This window comes from Petaurus breviceps, unplaced genomic scaffold, assembly GCF_028583685.1.
Source record: "Petaurus breviceps papuanus isolate PSGF00001 unplaced genomic scaffold, PetGlider_PUasm1.0 90849, whole genome shotgun sequence".
In the NCBI taxonomy this organism is placed as follows: Eukaryota; Metazoa; Chordata; class Mammalia; order Diprotodontia; family Petauridae; genus Petaurus; species Petaurus breviceps.
This window is the reverse complement of record NW_027187361.1, coordinates 20,166,961-20,182,838: the sequence shown is the minus strand read 5'-3', so window position 1 is coordinate 20,182,838 and position 15,878 is coordinate 20,166,961. Positions and strand designations below refer to the sequence as shown.

Below are 15,878 nucleotides of genomic sequence, written 5' to 3'. Positions count from 1 at the left end.
AGTGTCTTAGGCTGGATTTGAACTCCTAAGATTTCTCCAGGGATAGGCTGTTTCCACTATGCAACCTAGATACTTCTAGAGAACTAAATTATTCAGAAACAAAGGGGAAATAGTTGCAAGGGGTGGGAAATTTCAGATTGATGTAAATTAAAAACTTTCTAATGATTAGAATGGCCCTCAAATTTCATTATCTTACCTCGGCAAACAGTGAGTTCCCTATCATTAAAGGCCTTCAAATGGTGACTGGATATAAAGTTATCAGGGATATTTTCAGGGTAAAGGATTTCAGGTGTAGGTAAGAGGACCTCTTAGGCACGTTCCAGCTTATACAGTCAGTTATTTCTGCATCACCCGGCTAATTGATATGTTATAAGCCTCCTTTTTATTATTACTTTAGTACTTTAGGTCCTGAATGGTCCAGAAGGATAGTGACTTGGGTGCTTAATGTATTTTATGGTATTGGTTCCTTCTCCACAATACCTATAAAAAGTTAGCAGAATTTTTCTTTAGGACTAAAAGTCATTGCAGAGGGCTAGAGGGACAGTTCCAGAATGGACATATCTCTTACCACACTAGAAATATGACATTATTTAGGATAAATTAAATAAAATTATTTCTGGAAGACCTGATCCTAAATGACAGGACAAAATGCTAATACTTTTTTCCCCCTCAACATTGGCATAATTAAATTTCATTTCCTTTATTTCTGAAATAATTGACCAGATATTACAAGTGCTACTTATTTCTCTAAAGAGATTCTTAAAATTGCATCATATCATATTTGAATTATGATTGCAATCTTACTCCTATTGATTACACACTCTTTTATGACAATACTTGACATTGAAATGGGACATTTTGGATGTTATTTCAAAGTTTGGCCTGATTTTAATAACTCTATTTTACACAATATGCTAAATGTTGCATTTTTTGTTTCCACAGTAAAACCAACAGTTATTGATGTTGACATTTACGTTAACAGCATTGGACCTGTGTCATCAATAAATATGGTAAGTGTCATGTTAATGATTTAAAAAAAATACTTTCTGTTGGTGACAGTCTCTGCTTTTCAAAATGTGACAAATGTCTTGAGAGAAATAAAACAAAAAGATAGTTTTGTTAGTGTGGTATAATGTTTAGAGACTCATCCTACTACTGTGAAAATTCTTATTTCTTTCTTGAAACATACATAGGTGGAAAGTACCATTTGATAGTTATAGCATTTGGATGAATGTTAAAAATAGTAGAATCTCATAGGAAGTGAAGTTGGGGATGAAAATTTTCTATGTATTTATGGAAGCTTGACCTGAATGTTGGTCTGGAAAATAAGTAATATTTTTTTCTAATGCTATAACTACACATTTTTCTTTTACATAGTAAAATGAGGTGATTAGTGATTCCTAGGTCATTTGCTATATTTGATTTCTTAACTTCTTGGTATAGACATTTTACTTACTTATATTGTTACGTTCTAGCATTTCCTAGTTATGATCTGGAGGTACATCTTTAGATTTTTCAAGTAGTTATTCATGTTTCAGCCTTCAGTCTGTCTCTGATATAGCAGTGGAAGTAATTATGTCATATCTTAGAGTGGGCTATACCCATAGACCTACAAACACAAGATCTAATAATTAGTTCTTATTGGTTGTGATGGGGTTTCCATAAAGTAAATTTTTGTGTGTGTGCATGTGTGTGCTCTAATTTCTTTTGTTCTTGAGGAAGCATGTATTTATGAGAATTTAGTGTGAATTTGAATGTTTCATTTGCTATATGTATAGATTGGATAATGGTATTTGCATACCCAGTTGTTGACTTGGTCTCATGTGAACTCTGTAGCTTCTTTGTTTTCACTGTTGAGCTTTTCTAAGTAATTTAATGGATGTGAGGAATGGAAATTGTCAACATATTGACTTGTTAGTGCTTTTGCAATGTTATTCAGCTATTATGAAACATTGTCTTCTCTGATAATAGATATAAATTCTCTCTCAGATGTAGCAATCAAAAAATTTCCTTGAGGAAACCTCTTTCATAAGGAAAGGGGCATGAAACTCAATATTAGAGTTTTGTTTTTCCATCCTGATTCACTTTTGTACATATTTTCATTGTAACAACAAATGTAATCTCTGGGTAAAATTCTCTAAACAATCTATGACATTAATAGAAAATGAATGTTATAATCATGACAGGTTTACTTCCCTTTATAAAATAGTGGGTATTTTCTTTTAAAACCTGTGTGTAAATATTTATTTACTTGAAGAGTTTAAAGGAAAAAATATTTTGAAATATTTTGTAAAGTGAATGACCATTTCCCAGTTAATTTGTTGAATAATTAAAGAGTTCAATATCCCAGGCTTAGGTAACTTTGATACCTGTATTTTGAAAGCATTAGCAAGAATGTTTCCATAAAAAGGAAATATTGTCCTATAACTTTCTTATTCCTTAGTGGAGTGTCATGATTCCATCTCTTATTTGGGAGTACCTTGATCTGAGAAAAATATAAGCAGCATTTAAAGGGTTTTTTTTTTAATCCAGCAAATCCTTAACTAAACTCCAACTAATCTGAACTCTGAAAAAAACAGATTTTTCCCCCTGAGGTAAACTTTTAGGAGAAAGAAGCTACTGATGAATATTTATAATAAGAAATTGTTCATATAAAAATAATACTCTCAAGTTATTCTTTTTTTTTAAGCAATTGGGGTTAAGTAACTTCCTCAAGGTTACACGGCCAGTTATTTCTGGGTGTGGTGGTAAGCATCAGAGCCCAGATTCGATCCCAGGTCATCCCAATTCTGGGGCCAGTACTCTTACTCACTGCACCACCTGGCTACCCCTTCAAGTCATTCTTTGTCAATATAAATTTAGTGCAATTTCCTATATGCTATAGATTTTTATCTATAATACTGTACAATGATAATTGATTCTTAGAGAACTGATCTCAAAGCACTGAAAATTTTTGAATTATTACATTAAGTGATCTTTTTTGGTATCAAAAAAGACATGTATATTAAGTGCCTACTATGTACAAGCAGAATACTGTAGGGTCTAAGAATACAAAGACAAAAATATAGAAATAAAATAAGAAAAAATCTCTGCCCACAAAGTTACCTTCTATTTGGGGATACAGCTGAACTAACGAGTGTGTTAATTTGATAAGGTTCCATTGATCAGATTCACATCACAAGGTGCTGGAATTAATGTACATAAATAGCATAGAAGACTAGAAATGTTTGAGGGATGCACGTGCTCAGGTAGAAATAAGCAAGCATAGAATCGGTTAGCCTTGAAGTAAATGGCAACTCCATTTCTCAGCCCAGTCAACAACCCCCAAGGATTTTTAGTATATTTCAGGCCTTCATAAACAAAGACATGTGCTCTTAATAGGATATTGCTCCATCACTGAGCCAGCAAAATGTGTCCCTGCTACATAGTGATCTTACCCTTTTAAAGATGAATAAGAAAGCAGTATCATAAATTCACATTTGGAAAGGACCTTACACATGTCAGTGGTGGGTGGTATGTGGCTCCCTGAACTAGATTAAAATGCAAATGGGAAATATTTAAGAAAATAAGTAAAAATATAATTCTATATATAAATTCATTTATAGTTTTCTAAATTAGTATGCAGACAGAACACATCCATTTCTACTTGAATTTGACACTACTAACACAACTTCCTTATTTTATAAATGAGGAAACTGAGGCCTGATGAGATTAAATGAATTGCCCATGGTCGCAATACACAGTAAGTGGCAAATATTGAATTTGTAACGTGGACCTTTGGTACTAAACCTAATACTCTTTCCCTGAGTCAAATATTGAGCAGTTAAACTTATTTATAGAGGAGTGTATGGTAGAGAGCCTCGTATAATATGGATCTGTGATCTTGGGAAAGTCACTTAATGTCTTTTAGTCTCAGTTTTCTCATCTGCAGAATGAGGATGTTGGACTACAGGACCTCTGAGATCCCTTCTACCACTTAATCTATAATTTTATGTCCAATGATCTATGATTTGGGTTTTTATTTCTTATAGTTAAATTGTCTCTGGGAAAGTCCTTAATCCCTTTATCAATAGATAAGATTTAGAAATGAAAACAATGCTTCAAGCCCTAGAATTTCTAAGTGAGCCAGGTTTGACTTAAAGAAAAAGAAGAGTTTTATAAAGAAATGTTTATTTCCCATGCAAGCAATGTTACAAACATTCATGTGTATATAACCTGTACATGCACATAGGCATAACATGTGCAAGTATGTGTATATATATATATATATATATATATTTTCAGGTTTTCTGTTTATGGATACCACTTAAATGTATTTGAATATTATCTAGAAGGCATCAATTGACTATATGAAATAGTTCATAGGTCTGTCTTATTACTTTGGATATGTAAGGTGCTAAGTTAATATCCATTGCCTGAGCTTTATATCTTGTTTTTTCCTAGATAACAATTGTAGTGGCTAAGCATATGTTGACTATTCCCTAGAAAGGTCAGTTGTTTCTGGTCATTGTATGTAGTAGCAGTTTCTAGAACTGGACACAATGTTTATTTGTCACTTTATTGGTATCCAGGACTTGTTAATGAAACATTGCAATGACCATTTAATTTTTTTTTAAAGCAATTGGGGTTAAGTAACTTGCCCAAGGTTACATGGCCAGTTTCTTTTGTGTGGGTGTTAAGTATCTGAGGCCAGAACCGATCCCAGGTCCTCCAGACTCCAGGGCTGGCACTCTTACTCACTGCACCACCTAGCCACCCCTCATCATTTAATTTCACCATTGTGGTTTAGTCAGTAATGCTAGATCTGGAGTCATAGGACTTAGGTTAAAATCTTATTTCTCATTCTTAAGACTTGTAAGTGGACAAATCACAATCTCTCTGGGCATGTTTTTACACCCGTAAAATGAGGGGAAGCATTGCATAAGATAATATCTTAGATCCTTTCTAACTTTACATGTGGAAACTTATGACCTATTCTTTGAGATGCACATCACATTAAGACATTTCTCAGAAAATCAGGTAGAATGGAGTTGTGGTGTGTTGAATATAGAAATACTGCATCTTCATTTCCCATTTGAAGATGAAATGCAGTATTTCTGCTTTAGAAAAAGAGGTGTTGATAAACATTCTGACAGCTTTCATGCCAAAAATAAAAAGGGAAGCAATGTAAGCTCTGCTAAAGGGCATGTCTTAAATGTAAAACTATGGAATTTTAAACTAGTGCCATATGTCATCTTTTCTTTGTTTCTCTAGTGTCTCTGGGAAAAAGCTCCTGAAAACGACTTCCTGCTATTTAATTATAAAATGCCTTAAGGTTTTTTAACATGCAATATGTAGCATTACTGTATGTTATGAAAATACATGACTTTTTCATTCATTTAAGAGCCTTGAAATACCTATAAAACAATAATAAAGATTGTCCTTTGTTAGCAAAAGTCATGCAAGTGATTTTCTTACATTTTTGAGTTACTTTTTTCTTTTTATCTTGAACTTCTTTTTTATTATATTTAAAGGCATCTTTTTCAATGTGTTGCTATGTATTATTCATTATATATTTCTGACTCTTTAGTTGGTTGTATAAGATCTGTGATATCACTGTAATAACTATTCTTATAGATGATGTGATCAATACCCCTCTATATTACTACAACTTTTAATCCTGCTATTCTAAACCATTTCTTATTCTGCATTTTAGTGGATTCATCCAACACTTTAAAAACATTTGTCCAATAATTCTTATATCTCATTGGTACCATTAGTATTTGGTTTGCAATCTGTTATCTTACGTTCTTCCTTCATGGCCAGCCTATATCCCTTTCTGAATATAGATTTCCTTATTGATACATTTTTTTTCTATTTTTTGCATGAAAATAATCATTGATCATATGCTACAATCTACTTAAATGTGCCATGCTTCTTTTCATTGTATCTTTATTTAGTTATAACTTTGAAGATCATGGTATTTCATTGTTAATGGATGCAAAGCATTATTTGAAGTATATTGGCATAAAATAAATAAGTTATGGTAGCCAACAGCATTTGTATCACAAAGCGCACTATACAATTTCCTAAGTGAGTCAGCCTGACTGGCTCCTGAGCTTTAATTATAAGTCATTTTTTCATCTGTAGCATCTGTCAAAGGTTGCACATAAACAGACTGACTCAATCCACTCTTCAACCAGTTGCATGTCTGGATAATCTCCACTTTTCTTCTATACTGGCTTTTTGGGAAGAGGCATAGAATATATTTCATGACTCTATAATGTCTATTAAACAAAACATTTTTAGCTGAAATGGGTGAGCAAATTGCCACAAGACTTTTTTCTCTATGTATTGGCATGACTCCATTCAGCTATTGAAAAACTTCCAATAATACATACTGATATCAAGTTGTTACTTTACCTGTATATAGAAGTCTAAGTATTATAATATGACATAAACTATGAAGATTCTATTGTTAGTGTGGAGTAATAATGATTCAGGCAAGGAAACTGAGAAGGAATGATCAGAAAAGTAATAGGAAAACTAGAAATGAGTAGTGTCCTGAAATCCCAGAGAGAAGAGAGGGTCAAGAAGAGGCTGATTGACAATGTCAAAGACTTCAGATGCGTCAAGAAGGATGAGGACTGGGAAAAGGTCATCAGATTTGTCAATGAAGAGATCATTGGTCATTTTGGAGAGTAGAGTTTTAGTTCAATCTTGAGGTCAGAAGTCATATTATAGAGAGTTATAAAAAGAATGAGAGAAAAGGAAATGCAGGCACTCATTGTAGATAACCTCCTTGAGGAGTTTAGCCACAACATGGAGGTAAGATATAAGATGATAACTGGTAGGGATGGTTGGATAAAGTGAGTTTATTTCAGGATGCTGGAGACATGGGAATATTTTTATGCAGTACGGAAACAATCAATAGATGATGAGGAGATGAACATAAGTGTGAAAGTGCAGTTGATAGAGGGTGATTGGAAATGAAAAGTTGAGTAACTTGAGGTAGAGTGTTTGAGAGAAATATCAATATGTAAATTGCAGTTATATTGTGTGAAGGCAGGAGTTGGAAAGACTGCAACTCAGGTGCTGAGCTCACTGAAGGACAAAAGGGAGTGTCTTGGAGGTCAGTAGACAATAGAACAGAGACCGCAATATTGACTGGATGGCATATATAGTTTGAGTCAACCTCAGGAGTTATTGCATGGTTACAGGAGAGTAAAAGTTCAGAAGTAGAAATTGGTAGTAAGGAGTATTCCAACTCCCCCACTTCAATCTGCTAGTCAGGAGAAATGAGTGAAAGTGCAGTCAGTGTTGGAAAGGGTGGTCAGAGAGGAGGTGTCTTTGGGTGGTAGCCAGGTGTCAGTGAGAAACAAAAAATGAAACATTTTGGAAAGTAAAAGATTTATGATGAAAGCTCATTTGTTCCAGAAGGAACAGTAGAAGGAGTGGGTAGCTAATCTGGGGAAGGCATGATATTTACTGCATCAGAGTGTATCAGTCCTTTCATTTAACCAAATGAACTGAGAGACAGAAGCATTTCATAGACTGGGAAAAGAATTTTAATTTGACTTCCAATCAGGGGGTGTGGTCTTGGAAGTGGATAAGTAGTTGGTCTGTTCTTGGTGTTTAGAAAGAGCTAACGGGACAGCTGCCACTGAATCCACTTGGGACCTAAGAGGACTAATTATAGAGGATGCTGTTATCCTACCAGTCATCTTGAATGCAACTTTAAATTTCTCCTTGGGTTTTCCCTCTTTTTTTGAACCCTCCATTAAAATAGTTGACCATTATTATAATTTTCCTTCCATAGTACCTATCTCTCTCCCTACTTGTATAAACATTACTGTCATGCAGGCCCCTAACTCATCTTTTCTCTTCTATTACTATGCCTCCCCCAAATAGGGAGTTCATTCTTTTGCCTCCCCAATCCACTCTCCACATAACTGCTGAAATAATCTGCCTGCCTACAGTACAGAGTTTACCCACTACTCTCCTATTTGTAAAGTAGCTGTTGCTATCCATCGCTGATAGGAAAAATGCCAATTTCTTATCTGTGCATTAAAAATTTGTCACAGTCTGCTTCCTGATTTTTTTCAATGACTTCCCAGATAGGTCACTTTCCAGGCATTTCAAATTTTGAATGTGCCCTGTGTTCTACTGACAGTCCTTCTTGCTGTTCTTGGAATTTGGCATTCTACCTCCTGCTTAAGAGCCTTTGTATGAGCCATGTTCTATCTCTGGAATATAGTCTATTCTCACTTCTGCATATTTGAATCCTTAGATTCAGCTCAGGGAAACATATCCACTCAGAGGCTTTTCCTAATTCCCTTAGTCATGAATGCTCTCTATTTCCTCAAAGTATTTTGAATGAACATATGTGATGACATGTCATCCTTTGCAACCTCCTTGAAGGCAAAGGCTGTTTTTGTTTTTACCTTTGTTTTTCCATTGTTTTACACAGAATAGTCCCTCTTTGATAAACATTTATTAAACTGAATTGAATCTCAGAGCTGCAAAGTCTAAAGTCTAAAGGTAGACTTTATCAGGTCTAAGAATACAACTGATATCTACATAGTACCATAATAGTTGCAAAGTGCTCTATGTACACATTATCTCATTTCAACTTCACAATAACCCTGGGAAGTAGGTAACATTACACTCCTTTTACAGTATGAGGTGAAGAGAAATTAAAAGACAACAGTTATGACAATGGTAAATGTTCAGAAATAGAATTTGAACTCTAGAATTTGTAATTTCAAGTCCAGACTCAATTTAAGTCATACTGCCTTATAAGAGTAATATGGCAGGAAATGAAGGCAGGCACTTCTCAGAGGTAAACTTTTGTCTGTGAGTAAAGGAGTAAACTACTAACTCTTTCAAGCCACTTGTGTACTCTTTAGTGAGTAGAAGAAATCTGTTGGCAGCCATTTATAGTGGAACAGTTGCCCTTGGGGAAACTGGATCATTGGGCATGCACAGTTTTAGAGGGAATTTTGTTTTGAAACAGTTGCTTTTCTCGGCTTTAAATGATTAAATTTAGTATTCTTTTTTAAAATTTTATTTATTTATTTATTTATCAGTTTTCAACATTCATTTCCACAAGATTTTGAGTTACAAATTTTCTCCCTGTTTCTCCCCTACTCCCCACCCCAAGATAGTAAGCATACTGAATACCCCTTCCCCCAGGCTGCCCTCTCTCATATCCATCCCCATACTCCCCTTACTTTCTTGTACAGCAAGATGAATTCCTATACCCCATTGCCTGTATATCTTATTTCCAGGTTGCATGTAAAAAAAAAATTAACGTTTGTTTTTAAAACATTGTCTTCCAGATTCTCCCCCTTCTTTCCTCCTTGCCCATCCCCACTGGGAAAACAATCAATTCAATATAAGTTATAAATGTGTAGTCATGCAAAACATTTCCTTAGTAGTCATGTTGTGAAAAACTAACTACATTTCCCTCCATCTTATCCCACCCCCCACTTAATTTGTTTTCTCCTTTGACCCTGTCACTTTTCAAAGTGTTTGCTTATGACTACCTCTTCCCCCAATCTGCCCTCCCTTCTATTATCCCCCTTCTTATCCCCTTCTCCCCTTCTATCCAGTAGGGTACCATACCCATAAATTTAATATTCCAAAGAGACTTCAGTTTGAGTACTGCTTTCTGTGGGTTGTTCTTTCACTTAGATGATTTGCCTACTTCTTAGTTATAACTTATGATGAGTGTGTGCCTTGCTTCAATGAGTAAAGGTGTGTGTATGTGAGAGAGAGAAAAAATGAATTGTAGTAGTAGTGTCCTCTACCATTATGCCTTTTTAAAAATGTGAATGATGCTGTAATTGCAACCTAATTTTACATAGAATATGTACATACGCATATAATAGAGGGCATGTGCTTGATTGAGGATTTGATGGCAATTTTTTAATTAAAATGACCCAAATATTATATTCAGATCAATCATACATATACCCTCACTGTCAGTCAATTAGCATTTGTTAAGTACTACTATGTGTCAGGCAGTGGTAAGCACTGGTGATAAAGAGAAAGAAGGAAAAAACAAATAGACCTCTCTTCAATGTGTTCACAATCTACTGGAAGAAAGAACATGAAAATAAGTCTGTACAAACAAGCTACATACAGGATAAATTGGAAGAAAAATTCAGAAGGAAGACACTAACATTAAAGGGAACCAGGAAAGCTTTCTTATAGAAAGTGGAACTTTAGTTGAATCTTGAAGGAGGTCAGAGAAGACAAGGGATAGGAATGAGGAGGGAAGGAATACTAGGCATGGGCAAAAACTAGTTAAAATGTATAGAATCAGGTGATAGAGTGTCTTGTGTGTGAGGAATGGGACAGGACAGTGTCTTGAGATCTTAGAGTAGATAGAAGGAAGTATGGCGTAAGAAAACTTGAAAAGTAGGGAAGTACCAGGTTATAAAAGGGATTTCAAAAGCAAACAAGATTTTATATTAGATCCTGCAGACTCTAGTGAATATCTGAAGTTTATTGAATAGAAGAGTAAAAAAGTCAAACCTTCACTTTAGAAAATTCAATTTGACAGCTAAGTAGAGAGTAGATTGGAATGGGGAGAGAGGAGGCAGGGACATCAACCAGGGGTCTACTGTAGCAGGCAAGGCATGAAGTGAGGGGGTCTTTGCCAAGATGGAGGCAGTGTCAGTGGTGAAAAGAAGCATCACAAGGTAATAGATAATATGTTGGAATTGAAGTAAGGAAGTCCTGAGTTCAAATTGTATATCTGACATTTGCTAGTTTGTGACCATAGAAACAATCACAAAATCATAGTTTCGGAGATAGCATGGAAAATATAAACCATCTAGTCCAATCTTCTTATCATGCAGATAAGGAAATTCTGACCCTAATAAAGATTAGCTTTCTGATGACTGATGAGTCCATTTGAACATTCTAAATCTCCATTTCATCATTTATAAAGTGGGGGTAATCGTATCAATGTCACAGGATTGCCGTGAAACTCAAAAAAAAATAACATATATAAAATATTTGCACATTTTATGCCACTTTATATAAGTTGGTCATTATATTTCACCAGCCATAAATTATTTGCCTTCAGTATAGCGGAAAGAGCTTAGACTTGGTGTCTGAAAATTGGAGTCAGAATCCTCACTGTGTCACGTAAAATTAATGGAAGCTAGGACCCCTCATTTAACTTCTCAGAATAATTGGGATAGTAAAAGCAAGTAAGCTACAAACTTCTCTTGTGAGGGAAGTGCTCTGTTATCTATAAGATAAGGTCACGAATAGGACCTATTATTGTTTTAAATCTGTATATATAAAATATAAATCTATCAAAATTTAGGATATACATTATGTACGTGTACATAATATAAAATTAATATAACATATAGATATATATGTATACATAGTGGTCAAAGGAGACAACTAAGTAGCTAATAAGATAACATTGTATTTAAGAAGACACACTATGATAACACAAAATATCAAGACTAGCATAAATGAAAGAGCACTGGATTTATATTCAAATAACGGGATTTGGATCTTGACTTTGAAAAGTCACTTAACATCTCTATATCTCAGTTTCCTTTTCTATAAAATGGATTGGTTAAACTCAACTTCCAAGCTTCCTTATAATTCTAAATCACTCTATTTTTAAAAATCAAGCAACAAATGCTAATTAAATACCTACTACGTTTCATTTCACTGTATCTTATTGGAACTGGTGATATATAGTCCATAACTACAAGGAACTTGCATTTTAGGAGACTATAAAATGTGCATAAATAACAATATATGTAATAAAATGAGGTGATTTTTTGGAGCTTTTTTAATGGCTTGAGAATCAAGGAAAAACATGTCTAAGGAATCCATGTGAACTGAAATTTAAAGGAAGTAGAAGAGTTGAGAGACTATATTCCAGGCATGGTATGTGCCTATGAAATAACATAAAGATGTGAGATTGAATGTCGTGTTGGAGGAACAGTAGGAAGATCAGTTTGGTTGAGCTGTATAGCTTGGGATGGTTGGCAAAAAGTATATTACAAAAGGATTTCAAATATTAGAGGAACTTGTTTTTGATACAGCAGGTCATAAGAAACCATTGGAGTTTATCAACAAAGGGAGTGGTATGGTCAGATCTGTTCTTTTTCAATGTTACTTTGACCGCTGAGTAGAGAATAGACTAGAGAGGAGAGACATCTGAGGCATAGAGAACAATTAACATGTTGTTACTAAGTTTGTTTTAACTGTTATTAAATAGGATATAGCAGTGGTCTAGTTCAGAGTTATAAGGACCTTCTGAACCATGATGGTAGTCATGTGAGTAGAAGGAAAAGAACAAATGTGAGAGATATGGAATATGTTTAAACAAGACTTGTCAACTGATTGACTAAGAAGAGTGAGGTTGGGTCAAGAGTAAAGGGTATCTGATGTGAGACTTAACACCTACTAGTCATGTAACCTTGGGGAAGTCACTTGACCCCAATTGCCCTTCCAAAAAAAGCAAAAAAAAAAAAGTAAAGGGTAACTCTAAGAGGGTTATTTGAATTCCCACCATTTTTTTCTTACTACAACAAACCTAAAGGTGAAAGGGCACCATTGTGGGTCATGGAATTTGTTAAGAATTCTTTGGGAAAGACTTTCAGACTACTTTTTAAAATCTTTTTGGGGAAACAGGGTCCCTTGAGAAGACTGAGAAATTGTTCTACAAAGTTTTATTTTCTAATCATCTCTTTTCCCGTTGCTAGTTGATATTATGTATTTGAAAGAGAAATGATTTTGCCTTCTCTTTCTTGAGCCCTAGAAGTTCCATCTTATATTATGATGTTACATAAACCATACCTGTCTTTTACATTCATGAACCTTTCTTTACTTAACCAGGAGTTGCCATCCTTTGGTCCCTTACCCTATAGCTGCTTCACAATATCAAAACCAAACAAAAACACACCTCAAAGCTTAGTCATGAAAGGCAGCCAAAATGCTGCTCTGGATAGATTATGATTTTATGAAAAACAAAAACTGGCTAATGATGTGAATGTGATAAAACCTTGGGGGAAGTGACCATATTATATTAATAATAAAAAGTTAAGTCTGCTTTAAAAACAGGTGTCAGTGAAGGGAGAAGAGAGTCTCTTAAGACAAAACAAAATAGCAAAACAACAAAAAAAAAACTATTACTGTAAATCATGAATAATTCCAAGGGTTTTCTACTGTCTTCAATGAATATTTCACTCCCAGGAGGTAGTAAAATATTTGTTGGTCCAGTTGATGAGGGCTAGGGTCTAAGGGTTCCACATTCACCCTTTAACCCAAAAGAGAGGGGGCATCAGGGAAACAAATTCTTCTCAATAGGGAGCTGTATATTCCTGTTTCCTGTGTTTCACCCTTTTGTGGATGATATTCTTCTAGTTTGTCTAAGGGTGTTGAGTTTGTACATCTCTGTGTACACAAATAGGCATGTTTTTTTTTCTTTTGTGCATGTGTGTGTGTGTGTGCATGTGTGATAATTCCTTATCTAATGAGAATCATGATTTTTGCTACCCTGAGGACTAGGAAATAACCTTTTCTTAACATTATGTTAGATTTCAACGGAATTAATTACACTCACAGGCTTTAACTGCACAGCATTCTCATGACCATATAATTATAACCAGACCTTTTTTCATCTTAATGATATTTTTACATTTTCTTCCACCCCAAGCACTCTCTGACTCAGTGGCACTGGCCTCCTTGCTATTCCTCACAGAATACACTCCTGGTATTTCATTCTGGTATTCTCACTGACTTTCTCCCATGGACGGGATTCTTTCCCTCCTTTTCTATTCCTGTCTTCCCTTAAGTCCCAGTTAAAATCCCATTTCCAAAAGCCTTTCCTGGTCCCACCTAATCTTTGTGCCTTCTGTTCTGTAAATTTTTTCTTTATATATAGTTGCTCACATGATGTCTCGCACATTAGAATGTAAGCTTCTTGAGAGCCAGGACCATTTTTGCCTTTTTAAAAATCTGAAGTACTTAGAACAGTGCCTGGCACATGATAGCTCTTTAATAAATGATTCTTGACAAATAAAAAAAGTTTAAAGTATTACTATGTAGATTGCATATTGCTTCTACCAGACCAAGGCCATTCAAAACCTTTTAGCCTAGAGGTAAGCTGCCACAAATCAGGAGTTTATAGATGTTCATATCAGAGGCATACTTTTAGAATGTCTTCCTCCCATTGCTACAGAAAGGTAGCTGCATTCACCACTGAACTATAGTCATGGCTTTGTAAGTGCTTGAAGTCCTTACCAGTTCCTGATTGTTGTTGTTTGTTGGTCAACTCCCTGACCCTATCTGTTGATGAGGGTTAGGGTCTAAAATTTCATAGTGAACTATCGAGGAGCCACTCAGATTACTCAACCGTATCTATCCAGCAATAGAGAAAAATTCCTTGGGCCTGCTACTGCCACTACCTCATGGCCCTTTCTCTGTTCTCTCCCCATCAAATGTTCACATTCTTTGCCACCTGGACATAATTTTTGAGAATTGCCTTTACATCAGAAGTTGTTATTTTAAAAAAATATATCGTGGACCCCTTTGGCAGTCTGGTAAAGCCTATGGACCCTCTCAGAATAATTTTTTAAATGTATGAAACAAAATGTATTACAAATGAAATCAGTTATATATAAAAAACAGCTATAAAATTGTTTAAAGAAATGCATTTATAAACCCCAACAAAAAAAAAGAAACACCTTGCTTTGGATGTAGTATTATCCGTTACAAAAGATAAAAACAAAATCTCATGACTTTATAGTCTCATTCTACTCTTCCTCAAGTTTCAACTCTGCTTCCATCAGTCCTCAGAGTAGGACTTATTTGACTTATATTTCCAAGACGAGGCCTGTATTCCACTTTCTCAGTATACTCCCATGGGCTTCTTCTGCAGTCATCTTTGTTCCATTGAAATGTTCACTTTTGTGTATTATTTCTCTACTTATAACATAGTAAACTCTTTGAGGTTAGGAACTGTCTGCTGACTTTTGTTTGCTTAGCACATGACATAGTCTCTGGGACATAGTAAGTGCTTAATAAGTGTCATATCTGTCTGTCTGTCCATCTATCTATCTGTCTGTCTGTCTATCTATCTATCTATCTATCTATCTATCTATCTATCTATCTATCTATCTATCTGTCTGTCTATTCACCCATTTCTCAATTGATTAATTTTAAATTTGCTCCATTGTTTGCTACCCTCAATATTTTCTTTTTGTGTGCTTGACCAAAGACTTACATCCAGCTGTGCCCTGGCAAGAAGTAGGGGACCTCAGTCTAAGAGTGTGTAAATATAAGTCTTTAAGCATGGATGAATTATACCCAAGATTACTGATTGAGGAAAAAAGAAGCTATGATTGCAAAACCACTGTGAGTAATCTTTAAGAAATCATAGAGAATGGCTAGTGATTGGAAACAGACAAGTATTGTTCTAATGTTGTTAAAAAAGGAAAAATAAAACGGTAGACTCCAAAAACTACATAGTAATCCTAGCCACTTGAGAGTAATGCTTGGGTCAATTTTATGATGGATAACTACACAGATGATGTGTTAGCATTTTTTTAAAACTGCAGTGATCAGTAGGGCCAATATGGGTTTGCTAAAAACAAACTGTGCCAAACTGATCGTATTTCCTTTTCGATTGATATGACTGATAGCACACAGAGGAATATTACAGGCATATTTTTATTTCAGTATGAGTGTTTGACAAGGCATCCAATGGTATCCTTATGAACAAAAAGGGAGAAATGTTTAAGATGGATTCATAGCTGAATTAACAGCTTTTTTATGCATAGTACAAATACATAGTAAATGTATTAAGTTCAATCCCAAGAGGGATCTATCAAGTAGAGGGCATTAGTGGTTTA

At 34.9% G+C, this 15,878-nt stretch overlaps 1 protein-coding gene across 1 annotated transcript in view; it reads left to right on the top strand.

The window, feature by feature from the left end:
• Positions 1 to 15,878, top strand: part of GABRG3 (gamma-aminobutyric acid type A receptor subunit gamma3) — an 858,838-nt gene that overhangs the window by 69,619 nt on the left and 773,341 nt on the right. Inside the window, exon 3 of the mRNA XM_069072942.1 lies at positions 943 to 1,010. Coding sequence (XP_068929043.1) covers positions 943 to 1,010 — 68 coding nt within the window. The remainder of the gene's footprint in view (positions 1 to 942; positions 1,011 to 15,878) is intronic.